The sequence below is a fragment of the Silurus aristotelis genome, assembly GCF_946808225.1.
Source record: "Silurus aristotelis genome assembly, chromosome: 5".
Taxonomy (NCBI): domain Eukaryota; kingdom Metazoa; phylum Chordata; class Actinopteri; order Siluriformes; family Siluridae; genus Silurus; species Silurus aristotelis.
This window is the reverse complement of record NC_139578.1, coordinates 30,273,577-30,295,402: the sequence shown is the minus strand read 5'-3', so window position 1 is coordinate 30,295,402 and position 21,826 is coordinate 30,273,577. Positions and strand designations below refer to the sequence as shown.

General features: G+C 40.9%; 1 protein-coding gene across 5 annotated transcripts in view; it reads left to right on the top strand.

Moving 5' to 3' along the window:
* Positions 1 to 535: 535 nt before the first annotated feature.
* dab1b (DAB adaptor protein 1b) overlaps positions 536 to 21,826 on the top strand; it is a 42,615-nt gene continuing 21,324 nt past the window's right edge. For 4 of the 5 annotated variants that reach the window (XM_083542791.1, XM_083542788.1, XM_083542787.1 and 1 more), the window contains exons 1-2: positions 572 to 800; positions 17,015 to 17,303. In XM_083542791.1, coding sequence (XP_083398917.1) covers positions 17,237 to 17,303 — 67 coding nt within the window. In that variant the 5' untranslated portion in view covers positions 572 to 800; positions 17,015 to 17,236. Of the gene's footprint in view, positions 801 to 17,014; positions 17,304 to 21,826 lie in introns of all 5 variants that reach the window. The other variant, XM_083542790.1, reaches the window with a different exon arrangement.

Sequence of the window (21,826 nt, the reverse complement as noted above, 5' to 3'; positions counted from 1 at the left end):
AAAAACAGTAACACAGTACCGCCGACCAGTTCAGTACAGAAGATTGTGCAAAATAGATTGTTCGTATAGAAATAAAAAATTAATTCTGTACATCTTTGTCTGGATGTAAAGTTTTGGTTTAACTTAAACCAACTTTTGGTTAAACTTGTAAAAGAGTGTTAAAGACGTGTTTAAGAAAATAACACATCAACTGGTATGTTAAGGGGAGTGTTATCAGTGTTATAATTGTTTCAGGAATAGTTAAGCGTTAAAAAATCGATATCTCAAAACAAACAAACAAAAACAAACTGGCAGAAATGTAAATTGAACTAATTTAGCTAGCTTGAACGAATCATTGAATATGAAACTTGGGCATCATTCATTTATTTATTGATCATTTGATTGATTGAATGATTTATATACTTTTTATTTTTATACTTTATTTTTTATTTATGTGTATAGTAAAATAGATAAGGTACGTTTTGGGGTGTTTATGAAGCTTTTGGCCTTCCACAATTCCCGCCTCATTATCACGTCAAAAGCGAGCCGCGACGTTGCCAAGAGAGACGCTGCGTGCCGCGCGTGCCGGCTTTTCAAACCCTGAGTCCTCGCGCGCGGCTCCAACTGTCACTCACGCGCTTGAGGCGCGGAGGGGAGAAGACGGGATTTCAGTCGGAAATATAAACCAAAATACACAAATATATTATTTTTTTTATGCTGGAAATATGGACGGATTATGGAATTTGGCTCTCCAATGTGTTCAAAGGATGAGTAATAACCAGAAAAAGGAGATCTATACATTTTATGGAGAAGATGCTGAGGTGAGTAGAATCCAGGTAATGTTTTTACCTCAGAAAACCCCCACAAATGCTCTGAATGACCATTCAGTGTATACCTGCAGGGTTTTCTCCACTTTTCTATCTGGAAAAAATAAAGTTTTATAAGGATTTAGGTGATAAATGGAGATCTTCTGGAAGCTAAATGCTTCGAATGTGATTGTATGCCGTAATTTATGCTCTTTTTTTTATCAGAAATGTTGACAGATCCAGTAACATGGCTCAGTCAAACACTATCGTGATAGTGGTGGAAAAAAGCTTCAGAAACCCTTCAGAGAAGATACATCACTCAAGCAGACAGATTGATTAGATGTTGTCCAGCAGCTATGATCAGAAAATGTTTTCAGCCAAAGGAAGACCAAAAGAAATGGTGAAGCGGATTGGTCGGATAAGAAAAACATACAGTTTACAGTCTGAGATTTCATGGCAGATCTTTAGAGGTTACTGACGTGAATTCGGTTTATAACATACACCTGGAAATTGTTGTTTTCTTGATCTGAGTTTCGGTGTATTCAGACTCCATTCCAGGAATACAGTGTCTTACTCAGGGATGGGATAGTGAAAGAAATACTAGTATAAAAAATCCACCTACATTTAGATTAGAAACTCTACACAATGAGTAAGACCCTACAACCCTACTATAAGGTGGTTGTTAAATACTATACTTCTGAAAGTTTGTAGACACCTGACGATCCTGACCATCCATGTATCTATGATTACATCACGGACAGCAAGTTAGAACATAGAGCAAACGTGAAATTCTGCATGAAACTGGGCAAATCTGCCACAGAGACGTTTGACGTGACATACGTTTGTCATCTGGCGAAGCTGGCAACGAGTGTTTCGAGGTGTTTGAGTGGCACGCACACTTCGAAAGCAGAAGAACATCGCAGGAAGACGACAAGAGATCTGGAAGACCTTCCTGAAGATGAATATCCAGCTCAAAGGTCGCCGTGTTGACAGCATCGCGGAGATCCAGTGCGAACCACAGAAGGTGTTTGTAACACTTTGAAAAACTGGGGACAATGGGGACAAGGAATTGCGGTGCAAGAGGACTATTTTGAAGGTGATAGTGTGGAAACGCAGATAAATATTGAAAAGGACATCTGTAGCTTTACAATTTCTCTGTGGAACCAAGATGTGGAACCGGGTTCCACCTTTACATGCCTATAGCAAGTGCCATAAACACTTATTTTGCCAAAGTTGGAGTGGAGGAACCTTAAGAACTCTGATCCCATCTCACTGAAGACCTTTGGGATAAAACTGCACCCAGGAGTTCCTTTGCTGAACACCAATCCCTGAAGAGCCACACTCCAAAAATGATACAGCCAAGATACAGCGCCCCAGGAGCACAGAGGGTTGGGGGCCTTGCTTAAGGGGCCAACAATGGCAACAGCTTGGTTAACAGGGGTTTGAACCCCTAAACTTCTAGTCAATAGTCAGAGCCTCAACCATTTATCTACCACTTCCCCCCAGAGGTGGTGCAGAGAAGGGTAAAGATCTGAAATAGGATGCTCACCACAGCACATGTGGGTTGCGATGGTCAGGGATATACAAACCTTTGGCTATATGGTGTGGGTAGAAGCCAAAAAAATGACCCTAGTTCCTAACCCTGATCCAACTACACATCTAATCCCTGAGTTGAAAACACATCTCAGAAATAGAGAACTCCAGGACCAGGGTTGAGAGTGGAAAATGGCAAATCCATTCAACAGCCTGGAATCCTGTAGGCCAACATCTCAAATTCATGTACGGCTTCAAACATGTATACACACATTATCTAGCGTATCCAAAGAAGGAAAAACTATTTGGTTGGGTTCCTCCACTAAGAACATCCTAATGATTGTTTTCCAGAGTTGCAAGGCAGTACAGCGGTAACAAGACAGTTACATCAAAGTAACATGGCATATAAATGATGCAAAAACATGACCATTACAATCAAACGTGTTTTACGGAGGTCACTTGAGAATTCACAGTCAGTCGTACGGTGGGTAAATGACACCCCTCTGGCTGATACTAAGCTCCTGGAGGTCGATTTGGACTTCAAACGTCACATCATGACTCCTGTTTAAACATGGATATTGATTGCTATGTTTATCCTTTCGGATGGATGTGTGTGGTGGAGGAACGTCTTAGCTGCTGCAATATTGTACAGAATGGTCCATTCTGACTGAATGTGTTGGGGTATTTTTCTTGAACAGTTTATATAAGGGGTTATTCTGTTGGTATGGTTTCTGTGGTATGGAACAGCTCATTCACATGCGAGGCAGATGCTCCACAGATGGTATTGATGAGGAGATGCTTATTTAGGATTTATGGATGGAGTCTCTAGTGTTAGAGCATTTGAAGTGTAGGGGTTTTGTTTTCTGACATATTCAGAATTGTAATTTCTCAGTAATGTGGCAAGCTGTTTCTGTGTGTGTGTGTGTGTGTGTGTGTGTGTGTGTGTGTGTGTGTGTGTGTGTTTGTTTTATTATATTCACAAAAGGTTAGTATGAGAATGATTGATCACCGCTGCTGTAACATAAGAAACAACAGGGGCTTTAGAGAATGTTATATAAAGCTACACTATATGGTATTGGAGTATTGGAACACCTGAACCCACACTTCTGGTATTATGTTAGAATATGAGATTTGTGCTCATTGAACAGGCAGTAAAATCAGGTGCTGATGAAGGTGAGGTGAGAAGGCCTGGGGTGCTGTTAGTGCTTACATTTATCATGGTTAATAGGGTTGAGGTCAGAGCTCTATAGCAGGAGATCTTCCACTCCAACTTTATGGATCTGGCTCAAGTAAAGGGAAAATTTCATGCAACCAAAGACTTGTACAATTGTTTGGGGAAAAGTTGCATATAGGTGAAAGGAAGTTAAGAGTCCCAATATTTTTTGACATACAATATATTAACCAATAAAAAGTATGACTTTTAATTATGAACTAAAATATTGTTCAGCAGATTGTTGCGATTAAAAGGGAATCACTTGCTTTAGAACATTATTATTTCCCTATAACAACCAATTTAGGGTGGTAACAGTAACTCCTCTTCATCACACTGCCCAGTCTTCATCTAACAGCACAGCATGAAGCGGTGTAATCTTTACATATCGCTTGTGACTGATGTGACTCCGGTTAAAAGGGATGACACACTTAATTAGCTGCGATGCCGAGCTCTACTGCGTAGCTGACACTCTGTAGAGAGAGCTGACGATTGAAGTTGAACTGACAAATAAGGTCTTTGGAGAGAGATTTGAAAGGAGGATTGGAGGTTGGAGACCTCTGCTAAGATTGCTTTCAGAGAATGTAAAATAACCATTACTTCCTTGATTCAATTAAATTGGATCTTGCGATTGAATCAGGAAACACCTGATTTTTCCACCCCACCAATATGTGGTTCTTCTCTAAAATTTTACCATCAAGTTGAAGACACACAATTTTCTATCATGTTTTTGGATGTGGTAGCATGATATATTCCCTCAGCATGAAATATTCCCTCCATCAGCTCCATGAAGATCTGCTTTCCATAGGTTGGAGTGGAAGATCTCCTGCTTTTGAGCTCTGACTCTATTGAACATGAAGAATATGAACGCTGAGTCCACCCCAGGCCTCCTCACCACACCTACATCAGTACCTGACTTTAACACCCCTTTATCTGAACAAGCACAAATCTCCAGAAAAGGAATCTTGAGGAACATCATTCCAGAAGATTGGAGGTTATTATAACAGCAAAATGGGGACTAAATTTGAAATGTGATGTTCAAAAAGCACATATGGATTATAGAGTTAATGCAATCTTCAAGATATTCCTCAAGATATTTGAAACATGTTTGCTTTTTCTAGATCAATTAAAGTGAAAATGCAATGCCAAAAACATCTTAAACAATTGTGTACCACTAAATGTGTGGGAACAGTTTGGAGAAGTAGCAGATATTCTGTAGCTGGAAAGGTCAGGTGTCTCTATATAGTGTTTATACAATACGTTTCCTACAGGCAATTATAATGAAATTAGATTCATGATGCAGAAAAAGAAGTATATTTCCAAAGCTTTTCTGTCTTGGAGATAAATGGAAGCTGTAAAGCATGAAGACAAAGATATCTCAGGCTGACGGAATGAAACCGCGTCTGGGGTTTTTTGCCCAGTTAATTAAAAGCGGCTTTAGAAGTCGAGTGTCATCTGCGAAACAGCGCGAGTACATCCTGTAGTTTAGTTCTTTTCCCTATAGCACTCTTTTTGTATAGAATGCCTTTGATGTTTGCATCACAGATTAGGTTCGTTGTGGCGATAAACTCCGGAGCGCCTCGTGAACAGAAATCCTTCACTCCCCACCATATATATATACGGTGAAGAAAAGCAAGCATGCTTTGTGCATTAATTCGGCTTTTCCCCGAGGCTCCTCAAAAATGGCACAGGATTCAGAGAACTTGGCTTGTAATGCCTGGCACTTGGATTGTAGAAAAAGAGGAACCATCAGATCCACTAGCGCAGCAACGGCGCCTCGTCGCTCCACTTAGATCTTCAGCAACCTTATGAGTGAAGCCGGACACGGCGGACTAATGAATCATTAAAGACAGCGCTTTGGCCGAGAGACTGACACCACGCCATATGACTGCCTCTGGGGCGTTTGCGATTCTGGTGCAGTGCGCGAGAGGAAAAGAGGGAAGAGTCTTGGCAGCTGCTCGCTTTGTTTATCGCAAGGGCCGAGGCTAAGATTTGAACGAAATAATCAGGTCATTGTGGAGGACGGCTTGCACAGCCAGATGTTTTATCACCCTGAAGTGGATTATTATTCTATAATAAAGCTTACACCTCTTATACCACAGCGAATTCCTAGTGGGACACCTCATTGCATGCTTTTTGATCCATTTTGGGTTGTTCACCATCTGCAAGCCATCACTCTCATTATAGCAGCTATGAACAACCTTTCTACCACTTGCCAAGAGATTGTCAGTGTACAGAGAACATGTTTTGTCCTATAATGCTGACATTGAAGACCCTAATTGTTAAAGCCACATCAGTTATTTTTATTAATTTTTATTTTGTTTTTATTTTACTTTGCTTTTTTTATTACAAGGAATTTATTAGTTGTAAAAGGAGAACCATTTTATTCATCCCTGCAAATTCGATTTTACTTTAGAAACAGTTTTTAACTTGACTTTATACCGCTTCCCGAAGATCAAGGAGTCTCCGACATTTGTGGGCCTTCCAATGTGTGGTAACAGTTTGTGGCAGGAAAAGTCATTAATATTAACATGAATAAAAAGCTTTGTTTGACTAGAGCTGAGAAAGTAAAGTGTGAAGTTGCGTAAGATGGTGCAATAATGAAGTACCACTTCATCTCAAATCTTTTGTAGATGGAGGTGTGAGAAGGGTCCACCGACTCAGTAGTGTTGAGCGAAGTAAAGCCTGAAGGGAGGCACTGAGTTTAAATAAAGGTTAAATGCTGCATTTATTCATGCTCCCTGAAGAAACTGCTCAGTAATGCAAATCTGCTCCAGATCACGCCCCTTTTCAAGAGTTCGCCCCAGAAGACAAATGACCCATTAATCACAAAGTCGGCGCACTTCTAAGCAGCTGTTGGAAGGCGCTGAAATGGAACAATTTATTCATTAATTTATTCATACATTCATTAAAAAATGTCGAGAGTCGGAGGTCTGATTTCACTTAAAAGTATGCAGCCTTGGAAGTAAAAAAGAAAAGAAGATGGAGTGAGGTTCAGATTGGCAGCAGATCAAAGCGGCTTTGCAGAACTGTTATTTTTAGATGATAATGATGATCATCTAAAGGGTGATAGATCTTTTTTTAGTTAAAGATCGTGTTACATTGAGGACTTAAATACAACACTTTTATTTGCGCTGTAGAATATTCAGCATGCTGTTCTTTACATTCTAGAAATATTCAGCACAATTTACATTTATGTTCTAGAAAATTCTGCACACACACACACACACACACACATACACACACACACTTGCATTGCATGTTCTAGAAAGTCAATGAACGTTCTAGATGGTCCAGGATGCTTCCGTTTACGTTTTAGGTGCTTTTGCATGCTCCTATTTACATTCCAGAAATATTCAGCTTGCTTTTGTTTGTGTTCTACTAAATTCAGCACGCTTACATTACATTAATTCTAGAATATTCGGCATATATATATATATATATATATATATATATATATATATATATATATATATATATATATATATATATATATATATATATTCTAGAATATTTAGCGTGCTTCCATTGACTTTCTAGAATGTTCAGCAAACTGTTATGTTTATACAACAAGCTTGCGTTTTCTTCCTGGTATTCAACATGCTCCCAGTTAGGTTCTAGAATATACAACATGCTTCTGTTTTGTTCTAGATTCTAAAACAAAGGTAGATACTTTTAGATAAATATCAGTAAATTTCTAGAATTTTACTGATGTTGTAGAATATTTAATACATCTATTTCTATAATATCCAATATATATATATATATATATATATATATATATATATATATATATATATATATATATATATATATATATATATATATATATATTTCTTCTTCTTCTTCTTTCGGCTGCTCCCATTAGGGGTCGCCACAGCGGATCATCCGTCTCCATACCACCCTGTCCTCTATATCTGCCTCTTTTACACCAACTACCTGCATGTCTTCCCTCACCACATCCATGAACCTCCTCCTTGGCCTTCCTCTTTTCCTCCTACCTGGTGGCTCCATCTTCAGCATTTTTCTACCAATATAATTCATGTCCCTTCTCTGCACATGTCCAAACCATCTCAATCTCGCCTCCCTCACCTTGTCACCAAAACATCCTACATGTGCTGTCCCTCCAATAAACTCATTTCTAATCTTGTCCATCCTCGTCACTCTCAACGAAAACCTCAACATCTTCAGCTCTGCTACCTCCAGCTCCACCTCCTGTCTTTTACTCAATGCCACTGTCTCTAATCCATACAACATCGCAGGTCTCACCACAGTCCTATAAACTTTCCCTTTCATTCTTGCAGATACTCTTCTATCACAAATCACTCCTGTCACTCTTCTCCACCCACTCCACCCTGCCTGCACTCTTTTCTTTACTTCCCTAACACACTCTCCATTACTTTGCACTGTTGACCCCAGGTACCTGAACTCCTCCACCTTTTCCACCTCTTCTCCCTGCAACCGCATCACTCCACTGCCCTCCCTCTCATTCACACACATGTACTCTGTCTTACTCCTACTGACTTTCATTCCCCTTCTCTCCAGCGCATATCTCCACCTCTCCAGGCTCTTCTCAACCTGCTCTCTACTCTCACCACAAATCACAATATCATCTGCAAACATCATAGTCCAGGGAGACTCCTGTCTGACCTCGTCCGTCAACCTGTCCATCACCAATGCAAACAGGAAAGGGCTCAGGGCCGATCCTTGATGCAGTCCAACCTTCACCCTGAACCAGTCTGTCGTACCTACTGCACACTTTACTGCCGCTACACTGTCCTCATACATGTCCTGCACCACCCTCACATACTTCTCTGACACACCTGACTTACTCAAACAATACCACAACTCCTCTCTCGGCACCCTGTCGTACGCTTTCTCTAAATCCACAAATACACAATGCAGCTCCTTCTGTCCTTCTCTATACTTCTCCATCAACATCCTCAAAGCAAATAAGGCATCTGTGGTGCTCTTCCTCGGCATGAAACCATACTGTTGCTCACAGATGGTCACCTCTTCTCTCAGCCTGGCTTCCACTACTCTTTCCCATAACTTCATGGTGTGACTGATCAACTTAATTCCCCTGTAGTTACTGCAGGTCTGCACATCTCCCTTATGCTTAAAGATCGGTACCAGCACACTCCTTCTCCATTCCTCAGGCATCCTCTCCCCTTCCAGAATCCTGTTAAACAATTTGGTTAAAAACTCCACTGCCATCTCTCCTAAACATCTCCACGCTTCTACCGGTATGTCATCTGGTCCAACCGACTTTCCATTCTTCATCCTCTTAATCGCTGCTCTCACTTCCTCCTTACTAATCCTATCTACATCCTGCTTCACCAACTCCACATCCTCCAACCTTCTCTCTCTCTGATTTTCCTCATTCATCAGCTGCTCAAAATACTCCCTCCATCTTCTCAACACACTCTCCTCACTAGTCAACACATTTCCCTCTCCATCCTTTATTGCTCTAACTTGCAGTACATCCTTCCCAGCTCGGTCCCTCTGCTTGGCCAATCGGTATAAATCCTTTTCTCCTTCCTTAGTGTCCAACCTCTTATACAGTTCCTCATATGCCTTTTCCTTGGCTTTTGCCACATCCCTTTTAACCTGCTGCCGCATCTCCTTGTACTCCTGCCTACTTTTCTCATCACTCTGTCGATCCCACTTCTGTTTTGCCAATCTCTTTCCCCTAATGCTCTCCTGCACTTCCTCATTCCACCACCACGTCTCCTTGTCTTGGTTTCTATTTCCAGATGTCACACCAAGTACTTTTTTAGCTGCCTCCCTCATCACTCCTGCAGTAGTTGCCCAATCATCCGGCACCTCTTCACCACCACCAAGCCCCTGTCTGACCTTTTCCCTGAACCTCACACTACACTCTTCCTCCTTCAGTTTCCACCATCTTATTCTTCTTTCAAACCTTACTTTCCTCCTCTTCTTCTTCGCCTCCAAAACCATCCTACAGACCACCATCCGATGCTGTCTAGCTACACTGTCCCCCGCCAACACCTTACAGTCTCCAATCTCCTTCAGGTTGCATCTCCTACACAGAAGATAATCCACCTGTGTGCACCTTCCTCCACTCTTATACGTCACCCTATGATCCTCCTTCTTCTTAAAATACGTGTTCACCACTGCCATTTCCATCCTTTTAGCAAAATCTACCACCATCTGCCCTTCCACATTCCTCTCCTTAAAACCATACCTACCCATCACCTCCTCATCACCTCTGTTCCCTTCACCTACATGCCTACATCATCTACCACTTCATCTAATTCACTCCAGAATCTTTCTTTCTCCTCCATCTCACAGTCAACTTGTGGAGCATAGGCACTGATGACATTTATCATCATCCCTTCAACTTCCACCTTCACGATCATCACCCTATCAGAAACTCTCTTCACCTCCACTACACTCTTACTGTACGCTTCCTTCAGAATCACCCCTACACCATTTCTCTTTCCATCCACACCATGATAAAACAGTTTAAACCCACCTCCAATGTTCCTGGCCTTACTCCCTTTCCACTTGGTCTCCTGAACACACAGCATATCTACCTTTCTCCTCTCCATCATATCAGCTATCTCTCTCCCTTTACCCGTCATAGTACCAACATTTAAAGTACCAACCCGAACCTCTACTCTCCTACACTGCTCCTTTTCCTGCCGTCTCTGTAGACGCCTTCCTCCTCTCCTTCTCCTCCTTCGGCCAACAGTAGCCCAATTTCCACCGGTACCCTGTCGGCTAACGATACCTGTGGCGGTCGTTGTTAACCCGGGCCTCGACCGATCCGGTATGAAATTCTCATTTGTGATCCGCATATTTGATTTGGCACATGTTTTACGCTGGATGCCCTTCCTAACGCAACCCTCCCCATTTACCCGGGCTTGGGACCGGCACTAAGAGTACACTGGCTTGTGCCCCCCTAATGGCTGGGTTATATATATATATATATATATATATATATATATATATATATATATATATATATATATATATATATATATATATATATATATATATTCTAAAATATTCAACTCATCTCAGTTACATTCTAGAATATTAATTACATCTTAGTTGTGTTTTGTAGATTTATTACATCTTTGGTTCTAGAATATGTATTACCTCTTAAATAAGTTTTAGAATATTAATTACATCTTAGTTTTAGTTTAGAATATTAATTTTATCTCATTTATATTCTAGAAAGTTCATAACATCTCTATAATGTTTAATCCAATAAATCTCAGTTCAGTTGTAGAATATTCAACCCTCGTCCATATTTATGTTCACTCTTCAATTCAACATGTTCCTGTGCAGTTTCTACATTTTATCTTGAATTCAGCATTTTTCTTAATCTAGATTCACATAAATGCTATACTTTTAACTCAATGCTATTAGGCATTAAAATCATGTTATCTAAGCCAGTGAGACGCTGCAGTAATGAACCCCATGTTAGACGGTGTTAACACATCTCACCACTTCCAATGCAATCCATATCCGACTGCGTTGGAACAGAAATATGACAGGTTACGCATCCATAGGACACGATTTTAATTTACTCCACCGAATGGATCTGTGGTAGGTTTGAACCACGTTCTTGAATAACATGACAAAAGACAGGGCTGTTGTGTTAGAAGCGGAGAGACGGAATGGAGAGATGGAGTTCCTCTCCACGGGGAACTCGCGACATGATCAGCAGCTCCAAGGTCATTAATTTCATTATTAGCTGCGCTGATGGAGGAACACACTGAGACACCAGCAGCATGCTGCCCATCATCTAATCAGTCTGGTGTGACCTGAACGCCAAGAAAACCCACCACGCTGTGTAAATCTTAATTATATTCAGAGAACGATTTCAAAAGCAAGGTTTTAATTCAGTGTGAAAAGGTGGAAGACGCCATCACACATGGGTGCAGTCCTGTCTCTCGGAACCTGCAATTTCCTGCTTCTAGTAATGATTTAGTTCTAAAATTTGGAAATTCATAAGAAAAATCCAACCTACAGTGTTATTATTACGATCTTATTGGATTGGACTAAGAGACCCAGACCTTTTCCAGCATGTCATATGCACACAAAGCCAGCTCCATTAAGATCTACTTTCTATAGGTGTTGGAAGATCTCCTGCTATAAAGCTCCAACCCTACTGAACATGATGATTGTGAACGCTGCACCCCAGGCCTCCTCACCTTCTTACCTACATCACTACCTGACTTTACTGAAACCCTTGTGTATAGATGAGATCTCACACAACATCTCTACAAAATCGAGTGAAACATCTTCTCAAAAGAGTGAAGGATATTATAATAGCAAATAGGAACTCAAGGTGGAATGAGATGTTCAAAAAGAAGCACATAGCGATCTAATGGTCAGGTGTCCAGCAACATCTTGGAGATGATGAGAGCAGTGGTGCTGAAGGTGGTATTCGCCTTAGAGGGTGAGAACAGTGATGGACAAATAGCAATATAGGAAATAATATTCATTTTAATGTCTCATTTATGTGAACAGTATTTCGTGTGGCGTGTCGTTAGGAAAAGAACGATGACCTCTAAACAAGTACAGACCAGTAAACTAAAGGTCACATGATTGGCACTGAAATCACAGCTTGTTATTGAATATCAAGATATTTAATTAGATACTTGGTGTAGAATGTGTTTATGTGTGTGTGTGTGTGTGTGTGTGTGTGTGTGTGTGTGTGTGTGTGTGTGTGTGTGTGTGTGTGTGTGTGTGTGTGTGTGTGATGGAGCTCTTTTATTTCATCAGGTTTTTTTTCTCTCTCCATCTGAATCCTCTCTTTATTTTAGTGCCTTCAGCTCTTGATTACAGTCACACCAAATAAAAAACAGCAAAGGAAATGAGAATAGAGGAGAGACGATAAGAAATGAGAGGAGAACAAAGAAGAGAAGAGATGAGAAGAGCTGAAAAAAGGAGGGGAGACCACAAATATTAAAGGAGATGAGAGGAGAATAAAGGAGAAACAAGGAGAGAGGAGAAGACAGCAGAAGAAAGTCGAGGAGGAGAAGAGATGACAGTAAAGATGAATAGAGGAGAGATGAGAGGAAAACAAAGTAGTGGAGGAGAAGAGATTGGAGGAAAGGGCAATAGAAAAAAGGAGAGAAGAAAAAGAAAATAGAGGAGAGAACAGAGAAGAGAAGAGAAGAGAAGAGAAGAGAAGAGAAGAGAAGAGAAGAGAAGAGAAGAGAAGAGAAGGAAAAATAAGAGAGAAGAAAGGAAAAGAGAGAAGATGATAGGAAAGGAGAACAGGAGAGAGAACAGAAAAGACACGAGATTGAGAAGAGAGGAAAGGGGAGGAAAAGAGAATGAGGAGAGGAGAAGAGATGAAAAGAAAGGAGAAGAGAGGAAAAAAAAAGAACAGAGAACAATGGAAAGGAGGAGAGCAGAGGAGAACAGAAGAGAGAATAGATGAGAGGAAGGTTATGTCTTATATAAATGGCACTTCACTAGAGAGCTGTTGTGTTTATCCATGGCTACACATCAGCAGGATTTCGGGGACATTCCCACTTTTTATTTGTTTGTTAGTTTGTTTATTCGTCTAACTGACCCTTCATGCCAGATTTCCAGATTCATGTGCCAGATCTTCTGAAAGGCTCTGTGTGAGTTTATTACTTTTGGGAAAACATTTCCAGCTTTCGTGCACGGACAAAGACTGGGGATAAGTGAATGCAAAAAAAGATCTTCAAATCCATCATCATCATCATCCTAAAATCATGAAATATTCTTTCACAATGATCATTTCTATTTTTGAAAACCTGTCTGTAGATGGACCCATAGTTTCTATGTTTCCCAATGTTCTGGGAAGATGCTCAACTAGATTTTGTGGAGATTTTGTGGAGATTCATTCAGTTACAAGAGCGTTAATAAAGTCAGGTTAGTATCTTATCTCCACTCCTTCAGAACCCATCAGTAAAAAAAACCCACATGCAGAGTAAGATCTCGCCGCTGTCCCTCTGCTTCACCTCACTGAAAGCTGTTTGTATTCCATCCAGGAAATATGAAGAAAGGCGAGTGGTTCACTTTTCTAGCCGAGCAGAAGGTGATGAAGCTCTTCCTCGGCTCAACAAACAAACCACAGCGTTTCAGCGCACCCTCATGCCTTCTTCTCTCCCTCCCTCCCTCTCTCTCCTTTCCCTCACCTCGCGTCGTCTTTAATTAGGGAGCTCACATCCTTCCTTCCCTTTTTCACGCCTGGAGGATTTGCTTTTCGTTCTGAGAGACACATTTGGGTCTCTGGGCCATTCTTTCATGTCATATTTTATTTAAAGAGCCTCATTTCTTCCTGTTTTTTTTAATTTCAAGAGTTTGGAGAGGTGACGTGTAGCGCTTGAGAAAATCCCAGGGCTCGTATAGACAGTCGATGCGTTTGACTGAATCCAAACCAGGAAACATCATTATGTCCACATTACTGCATGTAATAATGCACGTAAAAAACACCCTAAAAAAACCTACAAAGACAATTAACAATCAAAAAACTACTTTTTTTTCACCGACACTTCTAAAACATGTCGAAACATTAGTTATTTATTTGATCATGTGTTTATTTAATTATTTATTCATTCATGCATTTATTTATTCTCGTGTCGAGTGATAAATCAAGAAAATAAAATAAAAAACGGCTAAATAAAAGCCAGAGGTAAAAATAAAATCATAGATAAATTAGATAAAAACGGGTAAAAAATCAAAAGAAGCTAAATAAACAGAAGTAAATAATATGATATAATTAAGATATGATATATTAAGACTAAAACATACAAACAAATATTTGAACAGGCAAACAAACAAACAACAAAAAAAAATTCTCGAGTTTTTTGTTTCAGTTCAGCAACCTAGTATAAATATAGGATATAGATTAGATACAAAGAGATCGGATAAAGTTTTTTCCACCCAAATTTAAACATCAAATCTATTTATTTATTTATTTATTTATTTATTTATTTATTTATTTATTTATTTATTTATTTATTTATTTATTTATTTATTTTTTTTTCTCTGTCATGCTGACATGTTTTGAAGCTTATAATCAAAGGGAAATCTCATACTTTCTGTGTGTGTGTGTGTGTGTGTGTGTGTGTGTGTGTGTGTGTGTGTGTGTGTGTGCGCGCATGCCACACTAATCAAAGCTGCATTGATCCGTCTTGCTAAGCACTGATCCGGAGCTCTAACACAGATCCTCCCTGACAGAACGGGACTTGAATCCGGATCTCACAAGAGGCAAACGAACGAGGCTGCTGCCACTCATGCACGTCTCACTCAAGCTCCGTTTATGCCGCTAATCTCGAGACGAAGTCACCCTCTAGAAATCACGGCTGACTCAAGTTCCTATTTAATAGCATGATTGAGCAACAACGAAAAAAACGGTTGTTGTGCTTTTTTTTTCCTCAAGGCCTTTGGAAGGCAGAATTGCATTGGAATCAACACACACACACCACACACACACACACAGTGTGAGGGGATGCTGCTTGTTAGCTGTGCACCAACTCATAAGAGACGCTGGAGCTGATCGGGGACACCATGCTGACCCAGTTAGCGCCAGTCAGACGCCGCATTAACCGGAGCTTTCATGCGACTCAGGAAGCCGCTGCTGCTCTGGTGCTGATGAAAATTACATTAAAGAGACTCCGTGACGTTTTCTGACATCCAAATATTTTTCACAGCACAAGGACGAGATCCTGCTTGAATCAGTGCAATCTTTTTTTCTTGTTCAGGATTCACTCTTCTCGCATTCATCTAATCAATATTTCAATCATTTAACCTTCTTACCTCTTAATAGCCTCATTATGACACCACGGCTCCAGAAACCAACAGAGCGCTGCATCACACACAGGAATCTCGTACAGCGAGAACAAATGTCATCACTGAAGCAAGAAACCCAATGAACACAATTCAAAATGTCTCTTTTCACTGTAACCGCAGCATTTACAGTTTACGCTGCATTGCAGTTTTTTTCCGAGGATTAAAAACGAAGGCGAGTTGGGAGTTTTTGTGCAAATTCTTCAGGAAAGTAAACGCAACAGTATAAACGATTAATGAAAACGCTTAACAGCTGTTTTAAACGTTGTTTTAAACGTTTGTAAATGCTTTTGTTTTCCAAATCCTGTCTTCTCTTCTGTCAGCCGTTGTGGAATAAAAACAACGCTTTTAAATCCACATAAATATATTGGAGCTTGTGCTACAGATGCGGTTTGCAAGCTCTGAATAGTAGCAAGTTGGTGACATCTAACAGGCATCTGATAACATTAGCATACTCACATCCTTTGATTGAATGCTGATGTTATCAGATGCCTGTTAGATGTCACCAACTCGACAATCTGATTGGTTAAAGCAACAGTTTTATTGATTCTAAAGGCCTCCAGGCAGATTTCTTTGACCCTGGTAACAAATTATGGCTGAAATCTGATTGGATCTGAAATCTGACAATACCAGAAGCAGTGTAACTGAGAAAAAGGAGAATAGACCACTGGGAATCATTTAAAACATATCAATGAAAAATTATAAAAAAAACTGAAGTCAGTGATTCTGATAGTGTTTAACCCTGCAGAGAAGGCCTTGCTGACCCTGATGGCCTTCCATTTAATGTATGTAGTAATAGTCTGTACAGGTTTGGTGTGTGAATAAAACTAATGAGACTCAAAACTATATTCCACTTCATGTCTTCCTGAAGGACAGGATCAGGATCAGGTGGGTTGAATGACCTGCTTACAGACAACAAAACAGCAGAGAATTTATTATTCAAGTCTGCTTGGTGATTAGTCATGTTTAGATGAATGATTTCTCTACCACTTCAGTCATTGGTTGATTTTTTTTGCCCTAAATGTATTGCTTGAACACAGAAAATTAGAACTGTTGAATAGTTTTGTGTCACCCAGGCCAATCTACCAAAACTCTACAGGGACTTCTTTCTTTCTTTCTTTCTTTCTTTCTTTCTTTCTTTCTTTCTTTCTTTCTTTCTTTCTTTCTTTCTTTCTTCCTTCCTTCCTTCCTTCCATCCATCCATCCATCCCTCCATCCCTCCATCCTTCCTTTTAAATGATTGTATTTATCCCCCCACCTTCACAGGGAAAACCCAAGGTTTAGCCCAAGACTATCCATTCACAGCTATTCATTACTTATCCAACTAATCTAACAGTTTACATCCAGGCACCAGGAAACACCTGTCAGTCATGTGTTCCAATACTTTTGACGATGGCTTTTATGAAAAATGTTAGGTTTAGTCCAAAAGATGTCCAAGCCAAAGAGACATGAATCGGGACCATTTTATCGTCTTATGCTCGTCTTTAAATCTTAAAAGAATGGCGAAGAATTTCAGTCAGGTTTGAAGGTCACACATTTTTTTGAGAGAGACCACAGAGTTTGAGTTCTGTTTTAGACTTCACTGAAAGAGAAACTGCGCCTGAGTCATCCCAGATGGTCACATTCTGTGATAGCTCTGATATATAATGTCCTTTCTGTCTTTTCTCTCTGTCCCCAGTGCCTGCAGGAAGGTTCTGCGGCGTGAGTCAGACCTCGACCTGCTCTACGTGACAAGCTGAACTAAAGGGCTGAAGGGAAATAAAAAAACAAAGAAAAGAAGAGCGTGTTCTCTCAGGCTGAGAAAGAGCGTCTGTGGGGAGGCAAGGGCGGCACACGGGACAGAGCGTAGCCAGCTGGGAGACGAATCCATGCAGGACAAGAAGGAGCAGGACTCAGGAGGATGTCGACAGAGCAAGAAACACAAGGAAGCATCAAAGCCAGCGTGAAGCGCGAGTCCAAGAGGAAAGGTTCGAGTTGTTCTTTGTTTAGCATTTAGCATTTTGATGTTTGTGCTGCTGTGATGCCAAATAATGTAAAAACCCCCTGAGTGTCTTAGGAGAAACTTTCATTAATGTCAGATTTTAAACATTACATTCCACACTTAGTCCCTATTTACTGTAATAATGACCTCCACTCTTCTGGGAAGATGTTCCACCAGATTTTCTGGAGATTTGTGGGAATTCATGGAGCCATAAGGAACTTAGTAAAGACCAGGTACTGATGTATGTGAAGTGAGGAGGCCTGGGGTGCAGTCAGCTTTCACATATATTCTAAAGATGTTCTGGAGGTCTATAGCAGGGGATATTCCATTTCAACCCATGAAAAAAAGATCTTCATGGAGCTGGCTTTGTGAACAGGGGCATTGTCATGCTGAAACAGGTTTGGGTCTCCTAGTTCAAGTGATGGAAAGATTGGCCGGAAAGTAAATAAAGGTCAGGTGGAAATGACGAAGGTCGAAGCACCTTATGTTTTTCTTACAGGTTCTTTTTTATTTTTTTGGATGAGAAACGTTTGGGAAACGATTAGAAACGAAAGTGTAAAGTGTTTTTTAGACGGAAACAGCGTTTTTACATTTATAAGTTTAGACGTAGCCGAATTAGTCAGCGTAAGCATACTGCAGGATTTGCTTTTGGGTTTTAGAGCAAATATTTGATTTTAGAGCCAATGGAGTGAGAAGAAAAAGGGATAATAAACACATAATGAACAGCAGCTGCCATAGATCATCTTTATATCAGTGAAAGTCGGTAGAATCAGGTGGATCAACAGACCAGAACCATCTGATTTACCAGTTATGAGAACTAAAAAAAGCATGAGAAACACTTCAGTGTTTATAGATGTGTGTGTGTGTGTGTGTGTGTGTGTGTGTGTGTGTGTGTGTGTGTGTGTGTGTGTGTGTGTTCTTGTATCCCAGTTTTATAAGTCACCAGGCCGTATCAGGATTGAACTGGAATTGAATTGACTTGAAAAAACAGGTAGAAGATGACCGTCTCACTTCAATCACTCACTCACTCTCCTTCAGTCTCCTGTAGTCTGTAATGAATCCCAGCACTTGAGCGAGCAGTAAATCTTCACATAGCTGCTTCTCTGCTGTTTTATGGGCCGCTGTCTGGTTCCATGGAGAAGACCATCGATCTGAGGAAAGCTATTACTTATGCAGGTGCTTGGCTTAGCCCAGCGAATGCCGAAGCAGTACAGAGTGAACGAAGATCATGCTAATCAGCTACTGCTACACGGACACGTGGAATGTGTGGTACTTTCGGAAGAGCCCTTCATGTCAGGGTTTGGCGGCAGATTTTATATCACTCTGCTGAGGAAAAAGGACAATGTGTAAACCTTAAACAAAGGCTAAAGCTCTTGAGAAAAGAAGTTCTAGTTATGTAAGATCCTTCAACGTTTGTGTGCTGAACAGCTAGCGAGTTGAGAGACGGTGGGAGAGGCGCTGTCGGAAACAATTACGCATAGCCTTCCTGCACTGACAGCGTGATGTAAGAGCTAGCTGTATCAGGCTGGCTTTGAGGAATAGGGAGAAAAGCAATAGTGATGACTAGGACATAAATGCAGCTACAATGCACTGAACCTACTTCATCAAGAGTTACGGATGGAGGACACACCTCCTTGATTGGGGCTGATTAATACAGAGGACACACCCCTTTCTAGGAGACTGACAGATACAGAGGACACACCTCCTTGATTGGGGCTGAGTAATACAGAGGACACACCCCTTTCTAGGAGACTGATAGATACAAAGGCCACACCTCCTTTCCTTTACTAAAGCTGACAGATCAAGATACCATGCATTCTTTACTGAGGCTAATAGATAAAAAGGCCACACCCCTTTCAAGGAGACTGACAGATACAGAGGACACACCTTCTTAATTGGGGCTGACCCATACAGAGTTCACACCTCCTTCATTGAGGCTGACTCATACAGAGGCCACACCTCCTTCATTAAGGCTGACTCATACAGAGGGCACATCTCCTTCATTGAGGCTGACTCATACACACCTCCTTCATTGAGGCTGACTCATACAAAGGCCACACCTCCTTCATTGAGGCTGACTCATACAGAGGCCACATCTCCTTCATTGAGGCTGACTCATACACACCTCCTTCATTGAGGCTGACTCATACAGAGACCACACCTCCTTCATTGAGGCTGACTCATACAGAGGCCACACCTCCTTTATTGAGGCTGACTCATACAGAGGCCACATCTCCTTCATTGAGGCTGACTCATACACACCTCCTTCATTGAGGCTGACTCATTCAGAGGCCACACCTCCTTCATTGAGGCTGACTTATACAGAGGCCACACTTCCAGCTCATGCTTCGAGATCTCCGAGCTGTACACTGCACAGTCAGTGTGTACCTGTGCGTTCTGCTCTCTCAGCCCACGACAGGAAATGCCTCTCATCCGTGAATGCCTTCCATCTCCATAGCAACTGTTGCTCTCTGACAGGAGCCCATGATGATTCATACTCAGTCAAACTAACCATACACTCACTTTCAGAATCACAAACATCACCGATTACTCGTCTGAATCCTCCACACTGAATAATCATTCCTCATTCTCCATTTAGCTTTAGAAATCACAGTGCGTAGGAAAGTGAAGAGCTTCCTCTCTTCATGTATAAAACATCAACAGGAACCGTAAACACGTGGAGAAGCCAGATGGCTAATGGCAGATGTACTTTTGACGGGTGTACTTGGATTTGCATCGTCTCCAAGCGGCTGTTAAATCACCTTCACAGGAAAGAAGTGAACCAGGGATTGAATTTAATCATCTTGAAAAAAACATCTACTTCCAGCTGGTTTGTGTGGTTTTGGGAAATGCAATGTTTCGTGGGTTTGGAATGGAAGCTTGGTGAAGCTTCTTCTGAACAAGGTGTCTCGGTCCACTTCCAGGTGACCTCCAAGGTGGTTTGTTTGCAATGAGAAAACGAATCCAACTCTGATTCGGATTGAACTCCAGGAAAAATGCAGGGTTTTATTGAGAGCCATAGGGTACAAAGTGAACCAAATACCATGTGGTTTCAACCAAGTGGTTATGGTTGGAACTGAAGAGAATCAGTTTAATGTTCCCCATACATTATGTGGACATTTGAGTATGCTATGTGCTTTATTTTTCTGGCAAGATGTTCCACTAGTTTTTGTGGAGATTTCATAAACTGATTCCTGAGAAGAAACTTTAAGAGGAACCAGACTCAAGCTATCCAACATCTCCACTCATTATTATGGTATCTACTCTATATGGATATGAAGTTTGGAGAACTCAATAGATACGTTGTCATTGCTCTACACCCTACATCCATTGTTCTCCGTTTCAACCACTTCCTGTATGGTTTACAGTAAATCCAAAGCATGAATGATGACGAAGAACGGTCTCATCCTTCTGATTTTCTTTCATACTGGGGTCTTTCCTGGAGAAGCACTGATGCAGGATGAATTTCCACGCCCACACGTGGAACGCAGTTCATCTTTGGAAACCGAAGCATCAGAAGGTTGTGCTGCTAATTAGGTTGAGAAGGTGACACTAATGTATTCCACATTGGGCATTTGGTGAGGCGTAATTAGCAGACGGTTGTCCACTATGCTTCTCCATGGCACAAGATAAGAGCGTGGGGTGGAGTTTTCATTGAGGCTCAAACAGACTAATGTTACTTCCTGGTCGTGGTCTAATTTTTCATAACAAGTACAGAGTACGGAGTACGTGATTGCTCTCACGTCACTGAGGAGGTCAACGAGCTCCAGTGCCAGAGCTTGTCCTCCTGAACCGAGCCGCCTTTTCGCCAAACCCGACTACCCGTAGGGCTGCTCGTTCATTCGCGCCCATCTGCTGCCATCTGTCCGGCTCTCCTGCCATCATGCCACTGCTGTCTCATCTGAAGTTGGCAGGCATTCTTCATGTAATAGGGTGAGAGGATTTTCTCAGTGGGAGCTGGATTCAACCCAGTAGAAGCAGATCTTTGCTCATTTTCTCATCGCAACACTCCGATGAAATCCAGCAGGAACTCAGCAGTAAACATATGGAGTTCTGCTGTTTAAATGATGGAAGTTAAAATGTTTTGTGAATGAAAAGAGTCCTTTCATGCCTTATGGGTTTATTGACTCTGCTGATGTTCATTCAGAGAGCTGAGGAGGGTCTGTGAGGACAGTGCTGATAAGCTCTAATGTGGACTCAAGAGTTTAGTGACCAGTGAGGACTTGGTTTGTCCTGGTGTACTGGCCTACTGTTGTCCACTGTATCACTAAACAAACAAACAAAACAAGTGAGGGGGGGGGAGCAAATTAAATAAATTAATTAATAAAACAACAACAACAAAAAAACTTTATTAAAAAGAAAAAAGCAATAAAATAAAAAAAGACTAAAACAAGAAAAAAAAAACTAAAGGTAAAAACAATAAAACAAAAAAGACAAAACAAAAAACTAAACAATAATTAAATAAAGCAAAAAACTAAATAAAACAAAAAAACTAAGACAATAAACAAA